Source organism: Gorilla gorilla, chromosome 3, assembly GCF_029281585.2.
Source record: "Gorilla gorilla gorilla isolate KB3781 chromosome 3, NHGRI_mGorGor1-v2.1_pri, whole genome shotgun sequence".
NCBI classification, from domain to species: Eukaryota; Metazoa; Chordata; class Mammalia; order Primates; family Hominidae; genus Gorilla; species Gorilla gorilla.
The window spans coordinates 204902419-204929903 of NC_073227.2; the positions used below are offsets into that span (position 1 = coordinate 204902419).

Below are 27485 nucleotides of genomic sequence, written 5' to 3' on the forward strand. Positions count from 1 at the left end.
ACCCCGTCACTACTAAAAATACAAAAAAATTTAGTTAGGTGTGGTGGTGCGCCTGTAGCCCCAGCTACTCTGGAGGCTGAGGCAGGAGAATCACTTGAACCTGGGAGGCGGAGGTTGCAGTGAGCTGAGATTGCACCACTGCACTTCAGCCTGGCGACAATGCAAAATTTCTTTTGAAAAAAAAAAAGAAAAACAAAGAAAAGGCTTGGTCAGTGAATTGAAAGGACATCACTGCCTCACATTTTAAGCTCTTATATATTTGTTAAATAACTAAATGGAATTTCTTCTGAGAACTAGAGTTCAACATGAATTATTACGCAGCGGGGCATAGAAAAACCTGATAAAAATATTGAAATCTCTGTTTAAGATGATATTTAGGCAGAAATACATGGAAAGAGTAATTTTTCTGTTTAATTGTATTGCTCTCATCCTCACTCAAGCCAATTTCATAGCATGAAATAGACTTTTCATATGATTTCATTCTCTGTGTGGCATGTGTGCCATCATCTGCGTAGCTTTGGAAAGCTGACGGATAGTGAACAGAATTATCATAGATCGAGACATCTTTGGGTATTCTCCATTCTAGAAGTGGAACTTCATTTGAACCAACAACTTTAAAAGTAACGTATTTCGACTGGTTTGAACTTGAGCTGACCTAGAACTGAATTAATTACATGTAATGAGGACCCCAGCCAAGGCACCACTCGGACATATGCGCTGTGGCCAGCAGGGCTATGTGAGAAGTATGAGTAAGTGACAGATACTAGGACTTCAGGTCTACTGTACACTGATACCCAACTCACTGTTCTGGAAAGTCACAGTGAAAATGTTTGTCCGAAAACAGATTCCAGCCTGTTCTCTTTTTACAACGACTCCCAAAATGGAATTTGGGAAACTGAATCCCTGAGATAAAATGCCATTCCCTTGATCCCAGTTAGACCCTTCCCTGTTTTTCTGTATGTGGAATTTTCCGTTAATTGGCCCTTTACTCTGAATACACATTGATCTTTATGGGTTCCTGAGTGCTAGGTTCCCACTTTTTAAAGCAATTATAAAAGAAAAAACAGGGCATTTCCCAGACGTAAAACTCCTTCTCATTTCCCAGTGGGGCGGTTAATCCCGGGATATTGCAAGAGTTCAGTGAAACCTAATTCGATTAACTTCTATCACTTCATTCTATCCCAATTTTGAGTATACCTTTAGCTGCATTAAGTGGAACAAAGCCAAGCTTTTGGTCAATGTCAGATGAATATCTTTCTCCCAACATTTAGGTTGAATGCTTAGTTTTTGTAGTTGACCAAATGCACTGTAGAGTTGTAGCAGCTGTTAGGATTTACTATGCCTGGGTTACACTTTTGCTGCTTCCTTTTAAGCGGGCTTCATATTTCATTGAATCTTATAGCTGGAAGAGACCTTAGAATCCTTCTGGTCTGATGCACTGGTTTTATATAAATGAAGTAATGAAGCCCACAGAGGCTAAGAGACAGGCTTAAGGTCACAAAGCTAGACAGTGGCAAAGCCGGGGCTAGAACTGCAATTTCCCACCTCTTGCACCAGTGTTTTTGGTAGCTTACTTCTGAGCAGGATTTAATGATATTCTTTACCTCTGTCCAGATTCTCAGTGGACACATTTCCAAGAAATGCTAAATGTTATTGTTGGAGATTTAAAATGTAGACCATTTTATATAACTGTTGCTTTTTTTTTCTTTTTATCACGTACAATTTCTAAAATACACAAAAGTAGAGAGAATAGAAAAACAAACCCAATATCCGGCTTCAGCAATGTCATCATGTTTCATTTATATCCCCATCTACTCCCTCCTCCCCCCAATTATTTTGAAGCAAATCTAGACATCATATTAATTCATCCATAAATATTTCAGCATGTATCTCTAAAAGATAAAGACCCTTGAAAAATAACTACAATACTATTACTAACCTAAGCAAATTAGAAGTAAGTCCATAATGTTATTAAATACCCCATAGTTGTTTTGTTTGACATGTTATTTTTTATTTTTTATTTTTTTTTGAGACAGAGTCTCGCTGTGTCGCCCAGGCTGGAGCGCAGTGGCACGATCTCGGCTCACTGCAAGCTCCGCCTTCCGGGTTCACACCATTCTCCTGCCTCGGCCTCCCGAGTAGCTGGGACTACAGGCACCCGCCACCACGCCCAGCTAATTTTTTGTTTTTTAGTAGGGATGGTTTCACCGTGTTAGCCAGGATGGTCTCGATCTCCTGACCTTGTGATCCACCCGTCTCGGCCTCCCAAAGTGCTGGGATTACAGGCGTGAGCCACCACACCTGGCCGACCTGTTATAAATATTATATAGTCATTTTATTTTCAAATGTGTTTTCCCTTTCGAAGAGGAAACAAACTGTTAAGAATGGTGGGTGTTTTAGGTGAATGGAATGAGGAGAGGTGCTGTAAAGGTCTTCTTCAGTATCACTGATGAAATGTGACATGACTTTACAATTAATGAGGAATTTGCTAGATAGTCGCTTAATTTTGGAGTGTTTTCTCTTTTCCACCAAAACCAGTAAATTTTATTTTATTTTTTTTTTGAGATCGAGTCTTGCTCTATCGCCCAGGCTAGAGTGCAGTGGTGCGATCTCATCTCACTGCAACCTCCGCCTCCTGGGTTCAAGTGGTTCTCCCTCCCTCAGCATCCTGAGTAGCTGGGACTACAGGCGCCCGCCACCACGCCCGGCTAATTTTTTATATTTTTAGTAGAGATGTGGTTTCACCATGTTGGCCAGGCTGGTTTTGAACTTCTGACCTTAGGTGATCCGCCCCCCTCGGCCTCCCAAAGTGCTGGGATTACAGGCGTGAGCCACTGCGCCTGGCCCAAAACTAGTAAATTTTAACATGATGCTTTTCTAAGGCACTGCAGCTGTTCTTTTTATACCCCTTGAAGTCATTTGAGTATCAGTATATTAAAGAAACTTGTCACCACAGAAAAGGAGAAAGACTGGGTCATCTTTGTTGGTTGTCTCTAATTTTTTTTTTTTTTTTTTTTTTTAGTGTGAGCAGATGTGAATACCTTGAGCTCCTAGGGTCCAGTTTAGTAGCATGAGATAGAAAATATTTTATTGGTTTGGGAGGCTGAGGCGGATGGATCGCTTGAGCTCAGGAGTTCGTGACCAGCTTGGGCAACATGGTGAGACCCTGTCTCTGTTTTAAAAAGAAGAAAAAATAAAATAATTTATGGTTAGATACATGTCCTATTCACTACAAACTATATTCCAGGGAAGGATTTTAGAGGAGACAGGTTTATCCTTTTGTGGGATCCTTTTGTGAAGGCGTTTCTCATTTTTTGACTTCTGCTTTTACGTTTCTTTAGCGATAGAAGCCGCGAGCAGGTGTTGAATGAATATCCCATCCCATTCATACGTTTAGGCTGGCGTGACATTTTGTGTTGCAGAATACAGGGTACAAAACCGAAATGTCCTCATCACTTGTCTGTTGTGATGAGAAAGCTACAAGTTTGTCAAGTTGGCTGAAACCAGATTGTCTGCCTTAGAGAAACGTTAGGGAGAGTGGGGTCCCGGGAGTGAGAATCCAGAAGCAGGATTTTCCTGAGAGCAGCGGTCATGAAAGTAAACCTTGGTGAATGAGCCAACTGGGAGAAAAGAAGAAAACAAACCAGCCAAGTACAGCTGTGTGCCTGGGCGTCACGTCCCTGTCGCCACACATCCCAGACCTAACAGCGCAGAGACATGTGAGCTGAAACTAGTTTAAGGCTTGCTGTATCTAGGTCAGACTGACTTCCAGGGCATAATAAAAACCCGTGTCCGCTGGTAATTGGGGCCACAGACGCACCTTGTGACTTGCTTAAAATGTTTCCTCCTACTCCCCCAACAGAGTATAGTCGCCCACCACCCCCCACCCACCTTTCAGAATTTGGAGAAGCTCCTTTTTTTCTTCACCTTTCATACTGTTTGTTGTTGGTGTGTATTTGTTTTACCCTTTTTCTGCCATTGGCTTTGGCTGGTCCAATAAGGACAAGTGTTTCAGAAAAAATAGAGAGAGAGCAACAGAGAGACAGAGGACTTATGTAGCTGATCAGTCCGAGAGCGGGAACAGCTGTTTTGTAGGGCTGAACACTCAGATGTCCAAAGGCCTGCATTTCGTGGTCACTGCCTCCTGCCTGTGGCCTCCTTGCCGTATTTGAGTGATGACGATTCTGGTTCTGTGCAGCGAGACAAATGAGGCCCCTCCATCTGTGGAGGCTGTGCAGGGTGCCGGCTGCCTCGCATTTGCTTTGTTAATGGTGCTGAGGAAGAAAGAGGAAATGCCTCAGCTTCTGGAAGCTAAACAATGTGGATGTCTAGCCTGATGGATGAGTAGAGTTTCTGTATCTCCCTTCACCGATAGTCCATTCATCCAAGGTCCTGCTCCTTATATACACTGGTGTTTAATGCTCTCACTGTGGGCTTTGCAGGACCTCCTCTTTAAATTTTTTTTTTTTAAAGTTCATTGATGATAATTGACCAATAGCCAAATTCCCAAAACCAGTGGAGGACCTTAGTCCCCTTTATAACAATGTTTGCGTGGAAAAATAAGAGTTCCAGTGTCAACACGCATCTCATTGCCCCATTACCTGAAACTGTTGGCCGAGGGAGGGAACCCTTTCCTGGCCCCAGCTTATGAGTCTGCAGAGATGGAGGCCCACATAACAGGGTGGACACGAGGGCTCTGAGAAGGGTCCTCCAGAGGGCGAAGGTTCAGATGGTTGCTGGATGGTGTAGGCAGATGCAAAATCAGGAGGGTGAAGGTTCAGATGGTTGTTGGATGGTGTAGGCAGATGCAAGATCAGGAGGGTGAAGGTTCAGATGGTTGTTGGATGGTGTAGGCAGATGCAAGATCAGGAGGGTGAAGGTTCAGATGGTTGCTGGATGGTGTAGGCAGATGCAAGATCAGGAAGGTGAAGGTTCAGATGGTTGTTGGATGGTGTAGGCAGATGCAAGATCAGGGTCACTAGGGTTGCACAACAGAAAGGGGGGGAATGAGGAAAGGCCTCCTTGGAGACAGGCCTTGTACCTAAGACATGATTTGACAATCGAATGTTTCTAAGCAGGGGACTACCTGGATTTTTCAATAATACAGACTGAGAAGAAATTCTGCCTGCATGTCTGTGAGTCCATTGAGGACACTTAGGGACACAAGAGAAAGGGGAAAAAAGCTACTGTTTGAGCAATAACCATGTGTCTGCAGCTCCTGGCACTCTGTTCCAGCATTGTCCAGGTGCAGAATGAAAGGCAGCCAGACTGGAATTAAGCAAGTAGTCGTGGAGTAAGATGCAAGTAGTAGCAGGGAAATTAGTGTGGTAAGAAAAAAACCAGGTCTTTTTCTTCCAAGCATCTTTCTCTGCAATACCACTTTTCTTTTTGAACAGCCATTCTCCAAGCATAGACGTCTCATTAGTTGAACACAGAGCAAGCAATCCTTAAAAACAACCCCACTCTGCCATCTTTTTTCTCATCCTCCCTCCCACAGATGTGCATTCAATACCTTCTACACACGAAGAATAATGCCAGATTCTTGAAAGCTATATTCCTATCCATCTTGAGATTCTTTTTCATGGTGGATCAACTCAGTGCTACTGCATAAAGTTACGTACTTCTGGCTGGGCACGGTGGCTCATGCCTGTAATCCCAGCACTTTGGGAGGCTGAAGCAGGAGGTTTACCTGAGGTCAGGAGTTCAAGACCAACCTGGCCAAAATGGTGAAACCCTGTCTCTCCTAAAAATGCAAAAAAAAAATTAGTCTGGTGTAGTGGTGCATGCCTGTAGTCCCAGCTACTCGGGAGGCTGAGGCAGGAGAATCGCTTGAACCCGGGAGATGGAAGTTGCAGTGAGCCAAGATTGTGCCATTCCACTCCAGCCTGGGCAACAAGAGTGAGACTCCGCCTGAAAAAAAAAAAAAAAAAAAAGTTATGTACTTCTTCCCTGTACAGGGACGTCATAGCTAAGAGGACAACCATTTGTCAGAGACACCATCAATTTAGGCCGTTATAATTTAGTGATTTAATATTTGGAGAGATTATAGTATTTGGAGAGATGGATTAATGTTTCCTTAGAAAGGAAACTCTTTATTCCCCCTGACTGTCCAAAAGGTACTGTGTGAGCTACTGGAGGCTTTTCCCCTTTAGGATCAGACATATTCCTACTAATGAAGGACACTTACACATCGTTAGCAGACCCTCTGCTGAGCGCCCTGCATGCACGCTCTTATTTACTCTTCACACAACATTAGGAGAGAGCTCTGTTTCCCATTTTGCCTTGGAGGGAATAAAGCCTTAGCAGAGATTTTGGACTTCGCTCAAGGTTATACCTCTAATAAGTGCTAGATCCAGGACTTACATCCATGCTCCAAAGCTGATGCTGTTAAAAAATTTATTATTTTGTTTTATTTTGAGACAGTCTTGCTTTGTTGCCCAGGTTGGAGTGCAGTGGTGCAATCATACCTCACTGTAGCCTTGAACTCGTAGGCTCAAGCTATCCTTATGCTTCAGCCTCCTGAGTAGCTGGGACTATAAGTGTATACCACCATGCCCAGCTAATTTTGTTTGTTTGTTTGCTTGTTTTTGGTAGAGACAGGGTATCAACTTTATTGCCTAGGTTGGCCTCAAGCTCTTAGCTTCGAGTGATCCTCCTGCCTCGGCCTCCCAAACTGTTGGGATTACAGGTGTGAGCCACTGCGCCTGGCCCTGGTGCTCTTTTTTAATACTGTAGAATGCTAGGCAAATATCTTAGGGCCATGTGTATCTTTCTACCCTACCGGGAGGAAAATATGGTGTTGGAGACCTTCAATTGTCTTTCATTCCCCTGAGACAGCTTCATGTTTCAATGGATGAAGATTCAAAGCTCTGAGCAAGAACCCCTCCTTAGACCCCTCTCCTAAGCATTACTAATAGTAGCTAACATTTATAATGCTCTCTACCAGGCGTTGTTCTAAGCAGTTCACATGGATTCACTTATTCAAGCTTCACAGCAGCCTTGAGAGTTCTATTATTTTCCCCGTTTTACAGCCGGGGAAACTGAGGCCCAGGGATGCTCACACAGCTAGTCAGTGGCCAGTGCACTTTACCTAGGCAGGCTGGCTCTGCATTCTGTACTCTGTACCTCTCTGGCATGCCACTTGGGTCCCAGGTACCATGAGCCCATGTCCTGTTTCCTCCCGACCTTGAAGGAGCTGGAGGAGGAGGAGGCCTTTGCAAGTGAGGGCTCGAGGCTGGTACTGAGGCAGCACCGCCTAACTGGGACCTGGATTAATTCTCTTGCCTGCTCCTTGCCAATCCCGTGGTTACTTCTTATTCTGACTTGCTTATTTCTGGGCCCTGGGGCTTGGCAAAGCAGAAGCCAGAGGTTTGCAGAGTCTGCACAGGAATGAGATCTTGCTCCTGTTAATGAGCATTAAACATCTCAAGTGCTACCTTTTCCCCACGCCTTTCCCCCACTTCATTCTTTTGGATGGTGCTCAAACCCGCAATTATGCTGACTTACCGCTTGTTCCTGGGGCTGATTTGGCTCTGTGCTGGGGAAGGGGGCAAATGCTGCCTTTCTTTGGAGCACAGAAAACAAGTTGTCTTCTTCCTCTGTCAGGAAAACACAGTTACCCAAAAGGGAGGGTTTGCTTTGATGAACTGCCAAAGATGTTCTCGATGTGTTATTGGACCGTCTTTTGCTTGGTTTATTTTTTTCCTTAATGAATTTGGCTTTGGTTTATCAGTCCAAGGGAGTTAAAGGATTGTCCTCAACGACACTGATCGGGGTTGAATTGCATCCCTCACAGATTCGTATGTTGAAGTCCTAACCACCTATAGCTCCAAATAGGACCTTATTTGGAAATAGGGTAGTTGGTGATGTAATTAGTTAAGAGGAGGTTGTACTGGAGTAGGGTGGGCCCTCATCCAACATGACTGGTATCCTTATAAAAAGGGGAAACTGGGACACAGACAGGCACACAGGGAGAATGCACAGACAGGGACGGTAATGCAGGAACCAAGGAATGCCAGAGGTCACCAGCGTGCCCCAGAGGCCAGGGGCAGGGCATGGGGCAGGCTCTTCCTGCAGCACCCCCAGAGGAAACAGCCCTTCTCTTAACCTTGATCACAGACTTCTTGTCCCCAGAACTGTGAGACAGTTTCCGCTGTGTAAGCTGCCAGTGTGTGGTGTTTTGTTACAGCAGCCCTTGCAAACCTGTACAATCACCTTCAACAAACAGACAGTCAAAACAAAAGCATGAAGTTAGCAAAGTTTGATGGACCTGAGCCTCCGTGAAGGAGGCCTTCCCTTCTTCTGCAGCAACTTAGAGTCAGAGGGCCCAGCCCTGAAAGGGCCTGGCCGGGGACTTGAATGGGGTCTGCTGGGGCACGGCAGGCCTGAGTCTGAGGCCAGGCACACCAGGCCACCTCCCCTCTTTCTACACCTACCTCCTTTCCATATATATATGGAGAGAGATAGAGAGAATATTCAAGGATGGCTGGAAACCTTTGTTCTCTCTGTGGTAATACTTTCTGTTTTTTCTTCTTTTGATGAAAAGATGGATTTCATAATTGATTGTTAAGGGATTACTGCTATTTAGAGGCCATACAAGAAAAAGCGAGCTACTTGCTTCTATTTCCCACAATATGGCAGACTATACAGCCTGAGAAGCTTCTAGGTTTGAAAAAAATTAATTTCCAGCTGAAATATTACATAGTATTTCTTGGCTCTTCAGTCTCATTTAAAATACAGATCTAGCTCCATACACCTGCCCATACCATTAAGCTAGCAACTCAGACCTGAGGGAACTGGCCAGCTCATACTGAACAAGGAAACCGGTAAACTCAGGTAAACTCAACAAGGTTTGACTATTTAAAACAGCAACAGGGCCGGGCGCCTGTAATCCCAGCCCTTTGAAAGGCCAAGGTGGGCAGATCACGGGGTCAGGAGATCGGGACCATCCTGGCCAACATGGTGAAATCCCGTCTCTACTAAAAATACAAAAATTAGCTGGGTGTGGCAGCATGCATCTGTATCCCAGCTACCCTGGAGGCTGAGGCAGGAGAATTGCTTGAACCCGGGAGGTGGAGGCTGCAGTGAGCCAAGGCTGCATCACTGCACTCCAGCCTGGGCAACAGAGTGAGACTCCGTCTCAAAAAAAAAAAAAAAAAACAGCAACAGAAGAAAGAGGGACAGGAAAAGGAGGGAAGGAAGGAGAGGGGGAGGGAGGGAGGGAAGGAGAGAGGGAGGAATGGAGGGAGGAAGGAAAGAAGGGAGGGAGGGATGATGGAGGGCAGAAAGGAGGGAAGCAAATAAAATACTGAGCAACTCAAACCTGTGAGCCAATGTCTGTGCACAGAGTTGAATCAGTCTAAGCTCTTTGTATTTGGGAGAATGGTGGAGATAGTGATCAATTTTAGATTTTATAAAAGTAAAAAATTCTTGGAAGGGTAATCATTGAAAGAGTAGGAAGAGAGGCAGAGATGGAATTAGAGAAAAAGAGAGAGCTTGTTATTCAATAAGGCTGGTTGTGGTGGCTCACGCCTGTAATCCCAGCATTTAGGGAGGCCGAGGCGGGAGGACCGCTGAAGGCCAGGAGTTTGAGATCAGCCTGGGTAACACAGGGAGACCCCATCTCTACAAAAAAATTTTAAAAAATAGCTGGGCATGGTGGTGCACACCTGTAGTCCTAGCTACTTGGGAGCCTGAGGTGGGAAGATTGCTTGAGCCCAGGTAGTCAAGGCTGCAGTGAGCCATGAGCCCACCACTGCACCCCAGCCTGGGCAACAGAGCAAGACCCTGTCTCTGAAAATAAAAAATAATAATCCAATGTGGCACAACTTTTTGAGCTGTCTAGGGGTTAACCACCTGTCAGAATTTGTCTGTGTGCTCACAGTTTGCAATTGCAAAAATATGGAACCAGCCCAAATGCCCATTAATCAATGAGTGGATAAAGAAACTGGTGTGTGTGTGTATGTGTGTGTATGATGGAATATATATATATATATATCTATGATGGAATATATATATCTATGATGGGATATATATATCTATGATGGGATATATATATCTATGATGGAATATATATATATGATGGAATTTATATATATATATATATATATATGATGGAATACTACTCATCCATAAAAAGGAATGAATTAATGGCATTTGCAGCAACCTGGTTAAGATTGGAGACTGTTATTCTAAGTGAAGTAACTCAGGAATGGAAAACCAAACGTTGTATGTTCTTGCTTATAAATAGTAGCTAAGCCAGGAGGATGTAAAGGTATAAGAATGATACATTGGACTTTGGGGACTTGGGAGGAAAGGGTGGGAGGGGGTGAGGGATAAAAGGCCAAAAATTGGGTTCAGTGTATACTGCTCAGGTGACAGATGCACCAAAATCTCACAAATCACCACTAAAAAACTTACTTATCTCACCACACACCACCTGTTCCTGAAAACCCTATGGAAAAACAGAAGTATTCATCATTTAAAAAAAAATCAATAAATAAAATGAAAATTAAAAAAAAAAAGAATTTGTCTATGTGCTCAGCCCTGAACCAGGTATAGTGTATTAGTTTAGAAATAGCTAATATTTACTGAGCATTAATGAATCGCCAGGCACTAGTCTCAGGTCTTCGAAGAGATGGTTGCTTTTGTTTTCCCCATGTTCCGGAGGAAGAACTGAGAAGAGCGTCAATAGGACAGGCCGGCGGTCTCCACAATGGGAGTAGAGGTGCTGGCATTCGCACACTGTCCGGGATATTCCAGAGCGTTCACGTTTAACCCCTGAGCTATACTGTTTTAGTAAAACCCTTGTTTTGTCTTAGCAAATCCTTGTCTTAGCAAAATTCTGAAAAGGTAGTCAAGAGAACTGTGTCCCTCCGAGATGGCTCCGGGCCGCCCTCCCCTCGTCTCCTATGCTGCGCCTGTGAGCCACCTCGGGAAACCCTGAGGCTGCACACAACACCGTATGGAGCCTTGCCCTGCTTCCACAGGTGTAATTCTTTTGAGACAGAGTCTCGCTCTGTCGCCCAGGCTGGAGTGCAGTGGCGCGATCGCGGCTCACTGCAAGCTCCGCCTCCCGGGTTCACGCCATTCTCCTGCCTCGGCCTCCTGAGTAGCTGGGACTGACTACAGGCCCCGCCACCTCGCCCGGCTAATTTTTTTGTATTTTTAGTAGAGACGGGGTTTCACCGTGTTAGCCAGGATGGTCTCGATCTCCTGACCTCGTGATCCGCCCGCCTCGGCTTCCCAAAGTGCTGGGATTACAGGCGTGAGCCACCGCGCCTGGCCAATTCACACTCTTCTTGCGTGCACGCTGGCATCAAAGCACTTTCTGTTGAACTGCGTATCTTAGTTGCCGAGGTTGTGGCGGTGTGGGACAACAGTCTGCAGTGACATGGAAAAGCAAACTGGACACTCTTCTCATAATCGATACATACTTAGGATATACTTAACTTCTCCTCCGAGGCAGTTTTTTTTCGCTTGTTCCAGAATCTGAGTTTAAGATATCACACGAGCAACTCTCACCTACTAATTGGCATATAGGTTGTGACTCCATGAAGACCTTGCTTTGTCCAACCAAACGTGGATGGATTCCCTTACACCTAAAACTTAAGTAATTTAGCTTTAAAAATGTATCATGGCTCTGGAAAAGTCTGTAGGAGGCTTGTCTCCAGGGACATGGTGATGTGTAAGCACAGAGTATCTAGGGCCAGAAAGCCACATCAGATATCCTTCGGAAACCAGTCTCTGAGATTTTGGAACAAAATGTGTCCCACCGTATCTCTGGGTCCAACTTTCTTTTTTTTTTTTTTTTTTCCGTCTCCCTCACTGTCTTTAATTTATTGCCTTCTGGTTCTTTCTCACGGTTTGTAATTCTGGTCAGGCCTTATCCCATTTCTAGGATATTTTCCGCTCGTTTCTACTGAGAAGCCACAGCCACTGGTAAGCGGCAGTTCCCTGGCGGTACAGAAGTGATCACGTGGAAACCCTGCAGTAGGCTGGGACCAGTGTGGACTGTTAGCCGACCTAACAGCCTCGTCTGTGTTCTGAAACATACTCCACATGAAGTGCTGGCACTTGCCCCTTCCCTTTGCGGCCAGCATCTTAGCTTGGTGGACTGGACGAAGCCGGTGGTCTCTTCAGAGACCTGTGGGAGGAAAAGTCTGGGTGATGCAAGTGATGCTGGACTTCATGTTTTTGTTACTGGAAACATTTGCAACAGATCTTGAGTCTTCACCCTTCTAGTAGGGGTGAGAAAAGAGCAGATGGAGATATCTGAGAACTCTATTATTTTACATATAAAAGTGTCTGATCCTGCAGGTGATTTTTCCTGTCTCCCCACTTAGATTTATTTGTTCCTCTTATAAAGCAAAACTGTAACTTAAAAAAAAAACAAAACAAAAAACTAGCCTCCTTTCCCTAAAAAGTAGAGTGACCTTGTGTCCCCATTTGTCCAGGAGGGTACTAGTCTAAGCATTTTGTTCTAGTGTAATTAGTAGCATCCTTCTTACTTTAAAAAACATCCTAGTTGGCTCTGGGAGGCCGAGTCAGGTGGATCCCTTGAGCCCAGGAATTTGAGACTAGCTTGGGCAACATGGTGAAACCCCACCTCTGCTAAAAATACAAAAATTAGCCAGGCATGCTGGCGTGCACCTGTATTCCCAGCTACTTAGGAGGCTGAGGCAAGAGGATCACTTGAGCCCAGAGGTCAATGCTGCAGTGAGCCGTGATCATGCCACTGCACTGCAGCCTGGGCAACAGAGTGAGACTCTGTCTCCAAAAAATAAAGAAAAATTAAAAATATTAAAAATATCCTAATTGAATAATAACCGACATGGTAATGCTAATGGAAGCTACTGTGAACTACAGTTATATTATAGCTAATCCTCTGTGCTTGAAACAGCACCTTTAACATATCATATGAAAAATAATAGAAAGATTTAAGATTATTACCCATAAGCCTAGCTACTTAAACTGCTAAATATTGAAACAAAATTTAAAAAAATCTTTCAGATGAACTTAGCAGAAATTATTAAATAACAGCATCCCTGTATTTTTATTCTATATTAGCATTAGAAATGTTATTAGTAATTATTAAATGATATCACATAAAAGTCCTGTAATTTGCTGGAGTTAAAAAGTTATTCTTAATAGTGTCTGGGATTTAAATATATGGGACCTTTTTTTTTTAACAGTTATTGAAATTTGATAAAGCAGGAAACTATTTGAGCTTTACTTCCCTTTTTGATATATGATTTTAATTGTTCCTGTATAACATTCCCTTAAATTACAGGAAGCCACATGTTGGAAAAAGGATCCATCCTTTAAACTCCATCTGTGTTATAGTGTGGTTTTTCATTGGCTTGGAAAGCAGCTCTGTGGTGACCTGCAAACAGAATTGAGAAAAGAAAACTTTGAAGATTGATTAGTGTGAAGGAGGTTTGTGGATTTAACTCTCTCGGTCTCTTGCACCATCTGTATAAACGAGCTGCGGGGAAGTCATTTGAGTCATCTGAATACATTTGTACTCTATTTTGCATTCGTGTATATTCATAAAAACTAATAAGACATCCTAAAAATTGGGGGGTATTCTAGCAATGCAAAGATTTATATGGACTTTGTTTGGATGACACAAACAACAATAAGAAAACACTAAATCCAGTAACTGCTCGCACCAGGCATTATGGAGGCAATGGAGTGAGGCAGGAGAGTACAATCGTGGACTAGGATGTCAAGAATGGAATGCTGGTTCCTCAAGCTCTGTGGGCAAATCATGGACTGTCTCTGAGCCTTAGTTTTTCATCCTTTCTTATGATAGCAACCCCTGCCTTGCCTGCCTTATGCATAAGGCTCAATAAATTGTCAAGTCCTATGTGAACATAAGGCATTATTTGTTTTTCCTTAGATAGAATTCTTATCTATAAATGGATATGAGGGGCATGAAGTAGATACAATATTTGTTCCTTTATGATCCGAAGTCCATGGCCATTTGATGCCGCTCTGCTGGGAACCATAGCACTGAAGAGAGCCTAAAATGCGCACATGGTGGCACACTTTATTGAGGGCCTATTTTTTGAAAGGCACTAGGCATAAAATGATTATAAAGTGAAATCTCCCCTGGCCACCCCATTTTACATTGCTAACGCTCAGTCTCAATCTTCCTCTCCTGCATTATTTTCTTCCATTCATCACTATTTTATATTCGACACAATTCACTAATTGATATGTGTACTGTTGTCTCCTGCCCTTAGGAGGCAGATTCCTTAATGAGAACATTTTGTTTTTGTTGCTATTTTATTGTTTTATTTTTGAATTTTGGTACCCCAGTACCTAGAACCATTATTAGCACATAGCAAGTGCTCAATAAACATTTGTTGGATGAACAAAGCAGCCATTACTCTTCAGTCGTACACCGCCAGGGAAGCAGACAGACATTTTTGTAGGGTATTGTGTTGCATTATTAATACAATGAGGTCAGCAGGGTAATAGGAAGGGCACTGTTGTTATATAAACAGGACAAGGGCCTCTAAATCTGCAGGGATATTTGAGGGCAAAGATAAAGAGAAGATGGAAAGTCTTTCAGAGAACTGACCTGGGTTTGATTCCTGCAAGCAGGATACATGAGAGTTTCCAGGAGGCCAAGGAGGTGCTAGCCAGCTTACAGCAACAGGGCGGCTCCTAAGGCCTGCAATGAGAAATGACCTTGCTGACGACTGGGCATATTTTGGTGTGTGGTGCACATTGTGACAAGGGCCCTTGATGATTCAGTGAGTCAGCAGGAGAAAATGTGAGAACTTGGGTATTTATAGTGATCTTTTAGGTAGAAAGTACAAGATAAATGAAGTCTTAACAGCTGATACCAGGACCAGTGCTGGGTGAAATGTGTCTGGTGGCAGTGAGTTGCAGAAAGATGTATGGGAGTATCATCAGGCGCAGGCCATTCTCTGTGGCTCCGTGTCGTCTTTTCCTTGTTTATCTTTTTATAGAAACAAGATCTTACTCTGTTGCTGAGATTGGAGCATAGTGGCACAATCATAGCTCACTGCAGCCTCCATCTCCCAGACTCAAGCAGTACTCCTGCGCAGACTCCCAAGTAGCTGAGACTACAGGTGCACCCCACCATACCCGGATAATTTTTTAATTTTTCATAGAGAGATCTTGTTATGTTGCCCAGGCTGTTCTCAAACTTCTGGGCTCAAGTGATCCTCCCACCTTGGCCTCCTAAAGTGCTGGGATTACAGGCATGAGCCATCACCCAGTCCCGTCTTTTCCTTTTAGTATATTTCTTCCTACTGCAGTTTACCTGTGCTCATTAAGTGGATTTACAGCTCATCTGATCTTCACGATTTTGTAACGAGTTGGGGAGTAACCTTGAAAAGTTTTTCTACTTCACAAAAAATCCACTGATTAATTGTGACAAAATACTTTAAGGAGGTGTTCAACATAAAGATAAGGTATGCATTTTACTTTATAAATGTCCACAATTATATTTTTGCTGACCTTTTTTGAATACAGCGATGTTAGTACTAGTCACTATAATCCAAGGAACCCACCAATATTGTCATTTGGGGGTTAGTTAAATATGAGCTGCATGAAGCAGTTCACAAAGACGTTGTGGTGAGTCTTGGGTGGTCCAGTAGAGAACTTGCTCTGCCTGTTGAAGCTTGGCAGTGGAAGCAAGTGTTACCCACTGCGGTTTCCCTGGGGCAAGCCTGAGATGCACAGGGAAAATCTGAAGACTCACTTCATGAACTGTTAACATCGTCAGTCATGTCAATCAGGCAACTCAATTCCTACTCTTTTCCTCAACCTGTAGAGGTTTGGTGACTCAAATCAACTATTGTTTCATTCCGAAGCTTCTTGGTTTTCATGGGAGAAAGCCTGTTATTTGTCTATTTGGGTTTCAGAGAAACATTAGGTCTTTCTAGAGGAAGCCTTTTCTCCGTGAGAGCAGGCCTGGGTGCTTCTGGCTTTGTAGATGACTGTATTTTGGTGCTAGCTTTGCTTACTTGAAGTCTTGTGGGTATAACCTTAGGTTCTTCAGATGAGCAGAGGTAGCTATTGTACATGCTAATTTGCAAAGACAGGGTTTCAGTATGAGATAGCTTTAAAAAGGGGACTGCAAATCGGGGCTGAGGAGCTGGACACTGAGGTCATGGTGAGCTAGTTTCTTTTAGTGAAATGAGCAACTTTATTCTGAACTCTTTGGTTTTTGCTGAAAATATTTTAGCCATTTTGAGGAGAGGCTTGAGAGCTTGATAAAAGAGCCTCATAGATATTTTCCCAAAGAAGATGGCAGTAATACACTTCAGATGCATTAGTAAATACACAGCATATGCAGAATAAAAACAGATCCTGAGGTTCATTTCAAGTAATACGGTTTATTGAACAGAAGTCAGCTGGCTCATTGTCAGTGTCCAACCTTATCAGAAAAGATGATTAAATATTTTTCATGATTTCCAGCTGCATTCACATTGGGGCTTCTCCACGCTGGTTAACATAAAAAGTGAAACTTACAATCATATTATTATGCAGTCTGATTTTTGCCTTAAACTATTTAATATTGAAACAAATTGCTGATTATCACGTTCCTTTTTTTAGTTGAAAAGCTTATTTTGAAGTAAGCATTTTAACAAATATATTAGGCATAGGATTACATATATTTTATCATCTATCTTATTTTAATTTTTAATATTTAAATTTGTAGCATAGTCTTATTTCATTGGATTTTTTAATGTCACATTTTCTGTATCTTTGGCAGGTGACACCGATTTTCTGTTTCCGCCCTCCCTCTCCTTCTCCAGTGCCTTGACTCGGGCCTTCAGGAGATAGGAAGGCTGTAGAAACACAGTATGGCGGTGGACTGTGTGTGGCGATGTGTGTGGGCTGAAGCAGGGAGAGCAGTGAGAGGAGGTGATTGAGAATGACTCCCAGGTTCTTGCCCTGGGAGACTGGACAGTGGGACTCCCATTTGCCATGACTGGAAATGTACGCTAAGACCCCAGAGGCTGGGAGACTGGGCGTAAAGATGATACATTTTGTGGAATGAGCAGCTTGAGTTTGATTGTCCATGGAGCATTCAGAAAAGATATTCAGTTGACAGTAGGAAGTAAGAATTTGGAGATCCAGGAGAGAGGCCTGGGTTGGTGAGAGTTATTTGGAAATCATTCACTTGCAAGCGCTGAAATAAAGCAGTGAATGTTGTGGAAGGAACTGAGCTGATGAAATTCTGAATGCCAAGAAGGGCGATTGGGTGGAATCCAGAGAACACCCAGTACTGAATGGGCAGAGGTACCATGGATAAGGAGGAGAGCCTGTAGAGAGTGACAATGAAAATGACAGGGAGGGAAGAGTTTTAAGAGGAGAGAGTGGGCAACAGTGGCAAGCATGAAACCAAATAAGGATGAAACCAAATTCAACGTCCTGAGTGGATTTGGCAGTGGCGAGATCATTAGCTACATTAGCAAGAAGAAAAATGTGTTTATGGGCACACCTTGTTTCATTGCTCTTTGCTTTGTTCCACTTCACAGATATTGCATTTTTTACAAACTGAAGTTTTCTGTCAACCCTGTGGTGAGTAAGTCTATGGGCGCCATTTTTCCAACAGCATGTACTCACGTTACATCTCTGTGTCACATTGTGGCAGTTCTCTCAATATTTCAAACTTGTTCATTTTTGTTATATGTGTTATGGTCATCTGTAATCATTGATCTTTGATGTTATTATTGTAATTGTTTTGGGGCTCCGCGAAGTGTGCCCATATAAGATGGCAAACTTGATCTGTAAGTGTTGTGTGCGATCTGACTGTTCCAGTGACTGGCCATTCCCCTCTCTCTCTCCCTCTGCTCTGGCTCAACAGTATTGAAACCAGGCCAATTAATAACCCTGCAATGGCCTCTGCATGTTCAAGTGAAAGAAGAGTCACATGTCTCTTACTTGAAACCAAAAGCTAGAAATGATTAGGCTTTGCGAGGAAGGCATGTCCAAAGCTGAGACGGGCTAAAAACTAGGTCTCTTGTGCCAAAGTCAGCCAAGTTATGAATGCCACGAAAAGTTGTTGAAGGAAATTAGAAGTGCTACTCCAATGAACACACGAATGATAAGAAAGCAAAACAGACTTACTGCTGGTATGGAGAAAATTTGAGTGGTCTGGACAGAAGACCAAGCCAGTTACAACATTCCCTGGATTAGCCAAAGCCTAATCCAGAGCAAGGCCCTAACTAGCTTCAATTCTCTGAAGGCTGAGAGAAATGAGGAAGCTGCGAAGGAAAGTTTGAAGCTAGCAGAGGTTGGTTCATGAGGCTTAAGAAAAGGAGCTGTCTCCATAACATAAAAGTGCAAGGTGAAGAAGGAAGTGCTGATGGAGAAACTGCAGTAAGTTATCTCGAAGATCTAGCTCAGATCATTGATGAAGGTGACTATACTAAACAATGTATTTTCAATGTAGACAGAACAGTCTTATTTTGGAAAGAGATGCCATCTAGGACTTTCATAGGTAGAGAGGAGATGTCAGTGTCTGCCTTCAATGGTACCAGCTTCAAAGGACAGGCTAACTCTCTTACTAGGGGCTAATGGAGCTGGTGACTTTAAGTTGAAGCTGATGCTCATTTACTATACCAAAAAACTTAAGACCTTTAAGAATAATGGTAAATCTACTCTGCGTATGCTCTATAAATGGAACAACAAAGCCTGGATGACATCACATCTGGTTACAACATGGTTTACTGAATATTTTAAGCCCACTGTTGAGACCTGCTGCTCAGAAAAAAAGATTTCTTTCAAAGTATTACTGCTTATTGACAATATACTTCAGTGGCAGTGGTCACTGAAGAGCTCTGATGGGGATGTACAGGGAGATTAGTGCTGTTTTTATGCCTGATAACACAATGTTCCTTTTGCAGTAGCCCATGGATTAAGGAGTAATTTTGATTTTCAAGTCTCATTATTTAAGAAATACGTTTCATGAGGCTGTAGCTGCCATAGATCATGATTCCTCTGATGGATCTGGGCAGAATAAATTGGAAACTTTCTGGAAAGGATTCACCATTCTAGATGCCATTAGGAAAATTTGTGATCCATGGGAGGAGGTCAGAATATCAACATTAACAGGAGTTTGGAAGAAGTTTATTCCAACCCACAGGAAAGATTGTGTTCAGATGCTTAGGTCTTTAATGAATGTTCCATATACTAGAGATACAAGTTCAAAAATTCAAACTGCAGGTTTTCCTTTACTAGAGATGCAAATTGAAAAATCAAAATTTCCTTAAGGTTTTACATTCAATTTATTCTATTTGTAAATTTTGTATTTTTAAGTAAAAAATAAAAACCATAACTCTTGGGGTCTTTGAAAATAATTTGATCAACTCGAATGGAAGACTAAATCCCCTTTACTTAACAATTAGCCCTATTTAGAAACATCTTTAAATACATTCCCTTAAACATTTAAATTGCATCTATTAGTTTCATTGATTTAATTTTTAAAATTTATTACTGTTTTTATTGAGGTAAAATACACATAACGTAAAATTTACCATCTTAATCATTTTTAAGTGTGTAGCCCAGTTAAGTTAAATATATATATAACATTATGCATCCATTACCACCATCTATCTCCGTAATTCTTTTCCTTTTGTAAAATGGAAACTCTCTACCAATTAAACAACAACTCAAACAACAACCCCTCTTTTCACCTTTCCTCCAGCCCCTGGCAACCATCATTCTCCTTTGTGTCATTATGATTTTGACTATTCTAAGTACTTTGTATAAGTGGAATTATGCATTATTTTTCTTTCTGTGACTGACTTCTTTCACTTAGCATTCTGTTTTCAAGGTTCATCCCTGTTGTAGCATTGGACAAGATTTCCTTTCTTTAGAATGCTGAATAGATTCCATTATATGTATATATTGCATTTTGCTTATCCACTCATCCCTCAATGAGTACTTGGGTTGTGCCCATGTTTTAACTATTGTGAATAATGTTGCTATGAACATGGGGGTGGTCCAGATATCTCTTCGAGTCCCTGCTTTCACTTCTTTTCGGGTATATCTAGAAGTGGAATTGCTGGATCATATGGTAACTCTATTTTTAAGTTTTTGAGGAGTTGCCATACTGTTTTCCACAGTAGCTGTACCATTTTGCTTGCCTACCAACAGTGCACAAAGGTTCCAGTTTCTCCACATAATTGCCAACGTTTGCTGTTTTCTGGTTTTTGGGTTTTTTTTTTTTTTTTTGATAGTAGCCGTCCTAATGGGTGTGAGTTGGTATCTCATTGTAGTTTTGATTTGCATTTCTCTAATGATTACTGATACTGAGTATCTTTTCATGTGCTTACTGGCCATTTGGATATGTTCTTCGCAGAAATCTCTATTCAAGTCCTTTGTCCATTTTTGAATCTAGTTGTTTGTTTTTTTTGTTGTTGAGATTTAGGAGTTCTCTGCATACTCTGGATATCAATCCCTTATCAGATATATGCTTTATAAATATTTTCTCCCATTCTGTGGATTGTCTTTTCTCTGTTGACAGTGTCTTCTGATGCACACATTTAAAAAATTTCATGAAGTCAATTTTTCTGTTTTTTCTTTTGTGGCTTGTGTCTTTGATGTCATACACTTGGTATACTTGATTTTTAAAAAGTAGTTAATATATCTGACTAGGAAGGCTTCAACCCAAATTTTCCCCAGTACTCTATTGGGCCTTTAGTAGTCATCAAATATGTGCCAACCATTGCTAGCCATTGGGGATATAGCTCTGAACAAAACAGAACAATGAGCAACAATGAATAAGACAGAAAATATCCCTCATCCTCATGGAGTTTACATTCTTCTAACTCTAAATTCATTCAACTGTAGCAAAGCTGATAAACTAAAGTTTTAAATGAAGAGGATTTCAAGTCAAAATTTGTATACCTTTCAATTTAAGATTACAAGTCTAAAATCAATTATACGTTTGAATTAGAGTCACAAAGCAAATCTGTGTAATTAGTGTCTCTAATCTGTCTGATATGAAAATACCAAATATACACATTTTAAAAGCCCGATTAAATAGTACTAATGCTATAAAATCGATTTGCTTTATTATTTATTTAATTCTAACTTTCCTAATATTGAATACTGGCTTACAAAACCGAGCTTGCTTGATGGACAACTCATGACCCAGGTACATGATTGTCTGAGGTAGGTTTAGAGATATGAAACTGGGCCCAGGGACATAGGAGTTGTATATGACCAGAGTGACTCTTTCCATCATAACACAGATGGACAGACTGAGTCTGATTTTAATAGTGGCTATAGTAACAGGGAACTCCATTTTTCTTCAGATTGGACTGGTTTCACAATACGCTGTTTGCTAGATTTAAGCCTTCCCTTCATAGCACTATTCAGCATTGTCCCCAGTTTGGATGGATAAATTACTTCACCACCCATACCTACTTTGCCATCTGATCCGATTCAGCTAACTCAGCCTATGTACCACCTGATTATTCTACATCAGGTTAGTTGGCCACGAACACTGGATCATGTCATCCCTCTGCAAGGTCTGCATTTGGAGGTGGCTGAGTGGAGCTATAGCTCTTCTCCCCAAATGTCCATCAACTCACCTCCCTTCTTTCATATGAACAATTAATATTTTCTCAGTTTAATCAAGTGTGATTCAAACTTACTTCCAGAAAATTCTTAGTCAATCTCTCCCTTTGAACAGATTCCCTCTTCTTCTGTAAAGAAATTCTAAAAATATCATTGCTTCTTTGATCCAAACTCTTCAACGGTTCACACTGCACTTGGAATAGAATATAAAACCTTTACCATGGCCTGCAAGTTCCGGCATGATCTGGCTCTGCATCCTTCCATGACCTCATCACAAACCTCCCTCTTACTGTGCTCCAATTTCAGCCACAGTGGCCTTTTTCCACTTCCTCCAACAGAAAGTCAAGATCCCTTCTACTCCAGGGCCTTTGCACAGACTGTTCCCCCTTTCTGTAACACCATCTCCCCCACTCTTTGCTTGAGTGGCTCCTCATGCTGTAGGTCTCAGCTCAACTGTCATTTCTTAGAGAGATTATTGTTCTTCATAGAACTTAGCACAATTTCTGCATATATTTGCCTACTGTTTCTCTTCCATACTAGAAGGTTTGCTGCAGGGTCATGTGTGGTGTTCTGTTTGCCCAGCACCCATCCCAGGGCTTGCGTATTCTAGACAGTCAGCCATTGTTTGCTGAATGAATGACTATCACAGTTGCCACAGCAGTCACCATTAGCTTTAAGTCATAGCTATTATAATCATTCATATAACCACCTTTGGCTCTTGGGAGGTACTGAGTAATTGTTGAATTGAGATATCTAAATGTCAGTTCTCCTACATTCATTAATACAATTTGTTATTACCTTATGGTCCTTTACACCAGCGGCCCCCAACCTTTTTCACATTGGGGACCAGTTTCGTGGAAGACAGTTGTTCCTTGGACTGGGGTGGGGGTAGGGTTGGAGGGCAGAAGGTTTTGGGATGATTTGAGTGCATTACATTTACTGTGCACTTTATTTCTTTTATTATTACATTGTAATATATAATGAAATAAATATACACTCACCATAATGTGGAATCAGTGGGAGCCCTGAGCTTGTTTTCCTGCAACTAGACAGTCCCATCTGGAGGTGATGGGAGACAGTGATAGATCATCAGGCATTAGATTCTCATAAGGAGCACGCAACCCAGATCCCTCCAAGCATGGTTCACAATAGGGTTCGTGCTCCTATGAGAATCTAATGCGGCCGCTGATCTGACAGGAGGCTGAACTCACGAGGTAATGCCAGTAAGCAATGGAGAGCTGTTGTAAATACAGATGAAGCTTCACCACCCACCTCCTGCTGTGCTGCCTGGTTCCTAACGGGCCGGGCCGAGGACTAGAAGCTGCATGGGGTCCGTAAATATCTGTGGGGTAGGTAAATATCCAAGCAGTCCATGGCCTGGGAATTGGGGATCCCTGCTTTATACAGCTAGCTTTCTATAACTTCTAAAGCTGTAATCTTTCTGTTCTTAGCAGTTCTCTTACAGGAAAGAAGACATTGAACTAAAAGTGCCTTTCCTAATTAAAACAAAAACCACAGAACATTAGTGAATTGGTTGACAGTAATACATTTTGATTATGTAAATATAAATTCCATAGGCTACTTAGTGATTATTTATTTATTTACCCTGGGTATCCCAAGAGGTAGTACAGTGGCCACAGGTTATAGAGGGCGGTCTTGAGATCTGAATGAGGAGAGCTCTAATTCTAGATTTTATAATAACTGTGGCTTAACGCCATCCTGCTCTGCCTGGTTCTTCAAGATAGTTGCTACCCCCCCTCAAATAATTCAAGCCTTGGAATAGCACAGATTGTGTTAGAACTTCCTGAATCATAACCAGCGAGAATCCACTGGCTTGTTTTTGCGGTATCAGCCTGTTAAAAGCATATCCCTATAAAGATTTAATATCCCTGTCTCTGCATCTTGGCACCTGTGAATATGAAACAACAGCATAAATATGATTTTGAACGTTGCATTGTCACAGATGAAAAAATGCACCAACATGTCAAAGAAAATGCAGCGCTGCAAAAGGAAATCGGGCTTATTTTTGTCGTTGTTTACTGTACCAAAGCATTTTTGAAAACCCAGATCGAGGAGATAACCGTTTTTGAATGAACGGCAGTGCAAAGCGTGGTCGGGGTTAGCAGCAACGTGGCTGGGCGCCTTTAACTCGGCGTGACCTCCGGGTCCCAGGCCCGCGTCCCGGGCCCAGCGCCCAGGCCCGGGCGGCGCATTGGCCCCTCCTCCCCTCGCGCGCCGCGCGCATTGTTGTCCTTTAGCGATTGGTTGTTGGACCAGAAACAGCTGTGCAGAGCCGTGCCATCTAAAGAGCTGTGGACCTGAATGCAGCGTAGCGGGCTGGCGGTGACTTACACCGGGACTCCAGAGGGAGAGAGGAAGCGCTGCAGGCCACTTGCATTGCTTCTTCCAGGCTGCGTGGACCCCGCGCCCCGGCGTGTGCGGTTGTGGGGGAGCTCGCCGTGGCCCCCCCTCCCTCTGGCTTTAGCTTCCTTTGGGGTTGGCGCAGGTGGGCCAGGCAGCGCACCGCAGATCTCCCCGTTCCCACGAAGGCCGGCTCGCTGTCTCTCTCCGAGCGGGAGGGACCATCCTAAAAATATGTAAATATCCAAGCGCTGGCTCCAGGCTGGGGCAGCTGCCAAGGTCCCCGCGCCGCCGCCGGGTGTTTTACATGAAAATGAGAAGCCTGATGGGAACCGCGTTCTAACTTAAGGCAGCCCGGTGATTAGCATGAGACTGGGCGGCTGTCCTGCTTCCTGCTCCTCAATAGCCGTTCCGCGCGCTCGCGCCCGAGCAGCGCTGCCACCGCGCGGGGGTCGATCGCAGGCTCGGCGTCCTTGGCAGCCATGGCTCCGGCGCCGCCTCGGCCAGTAAGTAGGAGCATGCATGTGTAGGGGGCACATGCGTGTCGGCGCACCCACCCAGCCATCCACCCGCGCGCACGCACAGCGCCCGGAGCCTCGGCAAGGGGAAGATTGACGAGGCGCTGCAGTCGCGGGGACGACGCGGGCTCTTCCTGGATTCCGCAGGAGCCCGCCCGCCGCAGCTGCTGTCTGCAGAGCCTGCTCGGATCCTGTGCACACGCGCCCCCCGCTCGAGCCTCTGTGATGAAGACTGTCTCCCGGGGACTGCAGCGGAGGCAGAGCCAGCCAGCGCCGGGGACTGCGGGCCGTGCGGTTGATAGGCCCGCGGGGACACGACTCGGACACTGTCATCCCCACGCCTCGCGCTGAGCTGCCCGGCGCGGAGGGTCTGCCGCCGCCCCTCCGGCCTCCCGCACGCCCGATCCCGGGTCAGCCCCGGAGGCCTCGGCTGCCTCATTTGTTTGGGTCTTTTGTGCCGTGGCTCCCAGTTGGCCAAGCACTCCTGCGCTGAATCGGGCCATTGTCTGCGCTCCCATTGCCTTCACGCTGCAAGTCTCGGCGCCCCCACCCCGCCCGCCCCCTCCCCGCCTCCTCCCGGCCGGGGAGCCTCCTAACGTGCCTTTCCCCCCAGGAATCTGGAAGCTATAAGCCGGGCGGATTGCAAATGAAGTGTAATGCATTGTGGGACGTGTGTAAAATCGGAGCCTTCGCCGTGGGGGTGTGGGGGGGCGTGGGGAGGGCCGGACCCGCCGCTGGCGGTGTAGACGCCGACGAGGAGGGGCTGGGAAAATGCGCGCAGAGTCCGCCCGGGTCGTGCCCGCCGTAGACGGATGAAGGAGCGCGCTGCGCCCCGGCGCTGAGGCCCCGAGGATCGGGGCGGCAGGTCGCCCTCCCCACCATGAAGAAGACCCGGAGCACAACCTTGCGGCGAGCCTGGCCTAGCTCGGATTTCTCGGACCGGGCCTCGGACCGCATGAGGTCCCGCAGCGAGAAGGACTACCGCCTGCACAAGCGTTTCCCCGCGGCCTTCGCGCCCCAGGCTTCGCGGGGCTACATGACATCAGGTTGGTTGGTGACCGCGTTTCTGCCCCCGGGCCGGGGCCGCGGGACGTGCTCGGTACGCCGCGGCCCGGGTGCTTGGAGGAGAGGACGGGCAGTGATGGATGCGATAAGTTATGGGGAAAGCAGGAAAAAATTAGCTCCCATCCACCATTTTGTACCTCCGCAAGATCCACAGCAGGCCCTCTCAATATGGGGTTGGAGAGCTATTAGTTAGGTAAAACGAGGGAGGGGGGACGAGCCGGGCGTTTTGGCTGCAGGGAGATAAATGACTGCAAGCCCCGGCGCTGCAGCCTCCTTGAGCTTTGTGGAGGATCCTGCGCCCAGGGTTGCCTGCGGTGCCAGGCTTGCTGGCTGCTGCATTGTGGCCGGTTATCTGAGTGGGTATTTCCAGCAGCCCCCTGTTCTCCAAAAGGAACAGGTTCCATGCGCAGCTCTGGATGGGCTGAGTCAGGGGAGAGTCCTGCAGACATCCCAGGCTAGTCTGATTTGCACGCAGAGAACTGTGTTGGAGCTTACTGAACGCGTTCTGTGGGGGTAATGGTGTGGATGCGGATTGAATGCTCACATGATTCTGTGTGGATTTAGCATATGTTGCTTTGAATTAGGCTGTATGGAAAGAATGGAGGCTGTATCATGTATTTGCATGTCAGACAGGAAGGACAAACAAAACGGTAAATGGAAAGGGAAGGCTTCAAAAAAGATTTCCGCTGAAAATGCAGTGCTGTGAAAAGCCTTCCTGAAGAAGCCAGTTCTTTTTTTGGAAATACAACGGAATGGCTTTGGTTTGATTTGGGAACCCAGGGATGAAATTCTTGAGGGAAATGCTGAAGGAGGAAAAGCCTGGAAACCTTCCGTTGCCTTCTCCTTACTTCTCCTTAACCACTTGGATGTAATGATCTGTAAGGCATCGGTTCTTATTTATTTTGCATTCAGAGAAAAATTTAGATTTGCTTCTAAGCACACTGTAATGGAAGAACCGAGATTTTATTTTAAACCACATACTGTACCTAATCACTCTGAGCCCTGTCTTAACTGGGAAGATCATTTTAAGCTTGTGGTTGGTACTTAGAGTCTAGCTTTACTCTTTTTCTCCTAAAACAGCAAGTCCTTTTTAACTGGGGTCAGCATCTCATGCTTCAAAAATGCCTTGTGACCGCATTTCCACGAACATAAAGCCGAAATAAAAGAACCATCTTTTTTATTGCAAAGTCAGGCGACATAAGGATGTTGTACTATTTTGGCAATAAGGCTCCCTTGATTTTCCCTTTCATGAAAAGCCAAATTCGTAAAGAAAGTGACAACTACAGTTTATACTTCAGTCATTTAAGTTGCTGCTGTGGTTGCTACATTCTTCAGACTTGTGGCAGTAAATTTTGAAACACACCTAAATCCAAACCTAACCTCGAAACACATATGTACATAAACCCATGGCTGCACTAAGTGTTCAGATAATCCTGGGTTTCATGTACTTAGGGTTTGAATGTCTTCATTCCACACTTCACAGTTCCCCTTTCTTATGCCTCCTAAGGAACCGGTCCTGACACCAACTGTGAAGCTATAGGAGGGCTGGTGGCCATCATTTCATCGACAAACCTGCAACACTCTGTTTCATGATTCAGGCACATTTCCAGGCAGCCAGTTTTTTTTTTTTTTAATCTATCTTGGCATTACCTCATTATCACATTTGCATTCTTTGCAAAAGAACTTGTCTGCTATTGAAGGTGCTGCGAGGCGTTTTTGAGGGCTTGAGGAAGAAGCTTTTAATTGTACTTGATTCCCTTATTTTATTTCTTGATCTACAAATGGTAGGATGGTCCTATGGTGATAGTGAAGGATAACCTGTTTCAGGTTGGCGGTTTTCTGTTCAGATTCAATGTTAGGTTACTGCTGAGAAACCTGAAGACCAAAAGATGGAAGAAAAGTGCTGTCATTCATTCAGCATTTTTATGGCGTGCCCCCAAAGAGCGAAGTGCCTTGCTGGAT

The 27485-nt window shown here is 44.1% G+C and overlaps 1 protein-coding gene across 4 annotated transcripts in view; it reads left to right on the forward strand.

Annotated features, from left to right (window-relative positions):
- The window catches only part of STOX2 (storkhead box 2), a 225007-nt gene that overhangs the window by 83355 nt on the left and 114167 nt on the right, over positions 1 to 27485 (forward strand). The window contains exon 1 of one of the 4 annotated variants that reach the window (XM_019025790.4): positions 24935 to 25504. The exons of the other annotated variants lie outside the window; for them this stretch is intronic. Within the exon in view, the coding sequence (XP_018881335.3) occupies positions 25339 to 25504 (166 nt within the window). The 5' untranslated portion in view covers positions 24935 to 25338. Of the gene's footprint in view, positions 1 to 24934; positions 25505 to 27485 lie in introns of those variants that run through there. 4 annotated transcript variants of the gene reach the window in all.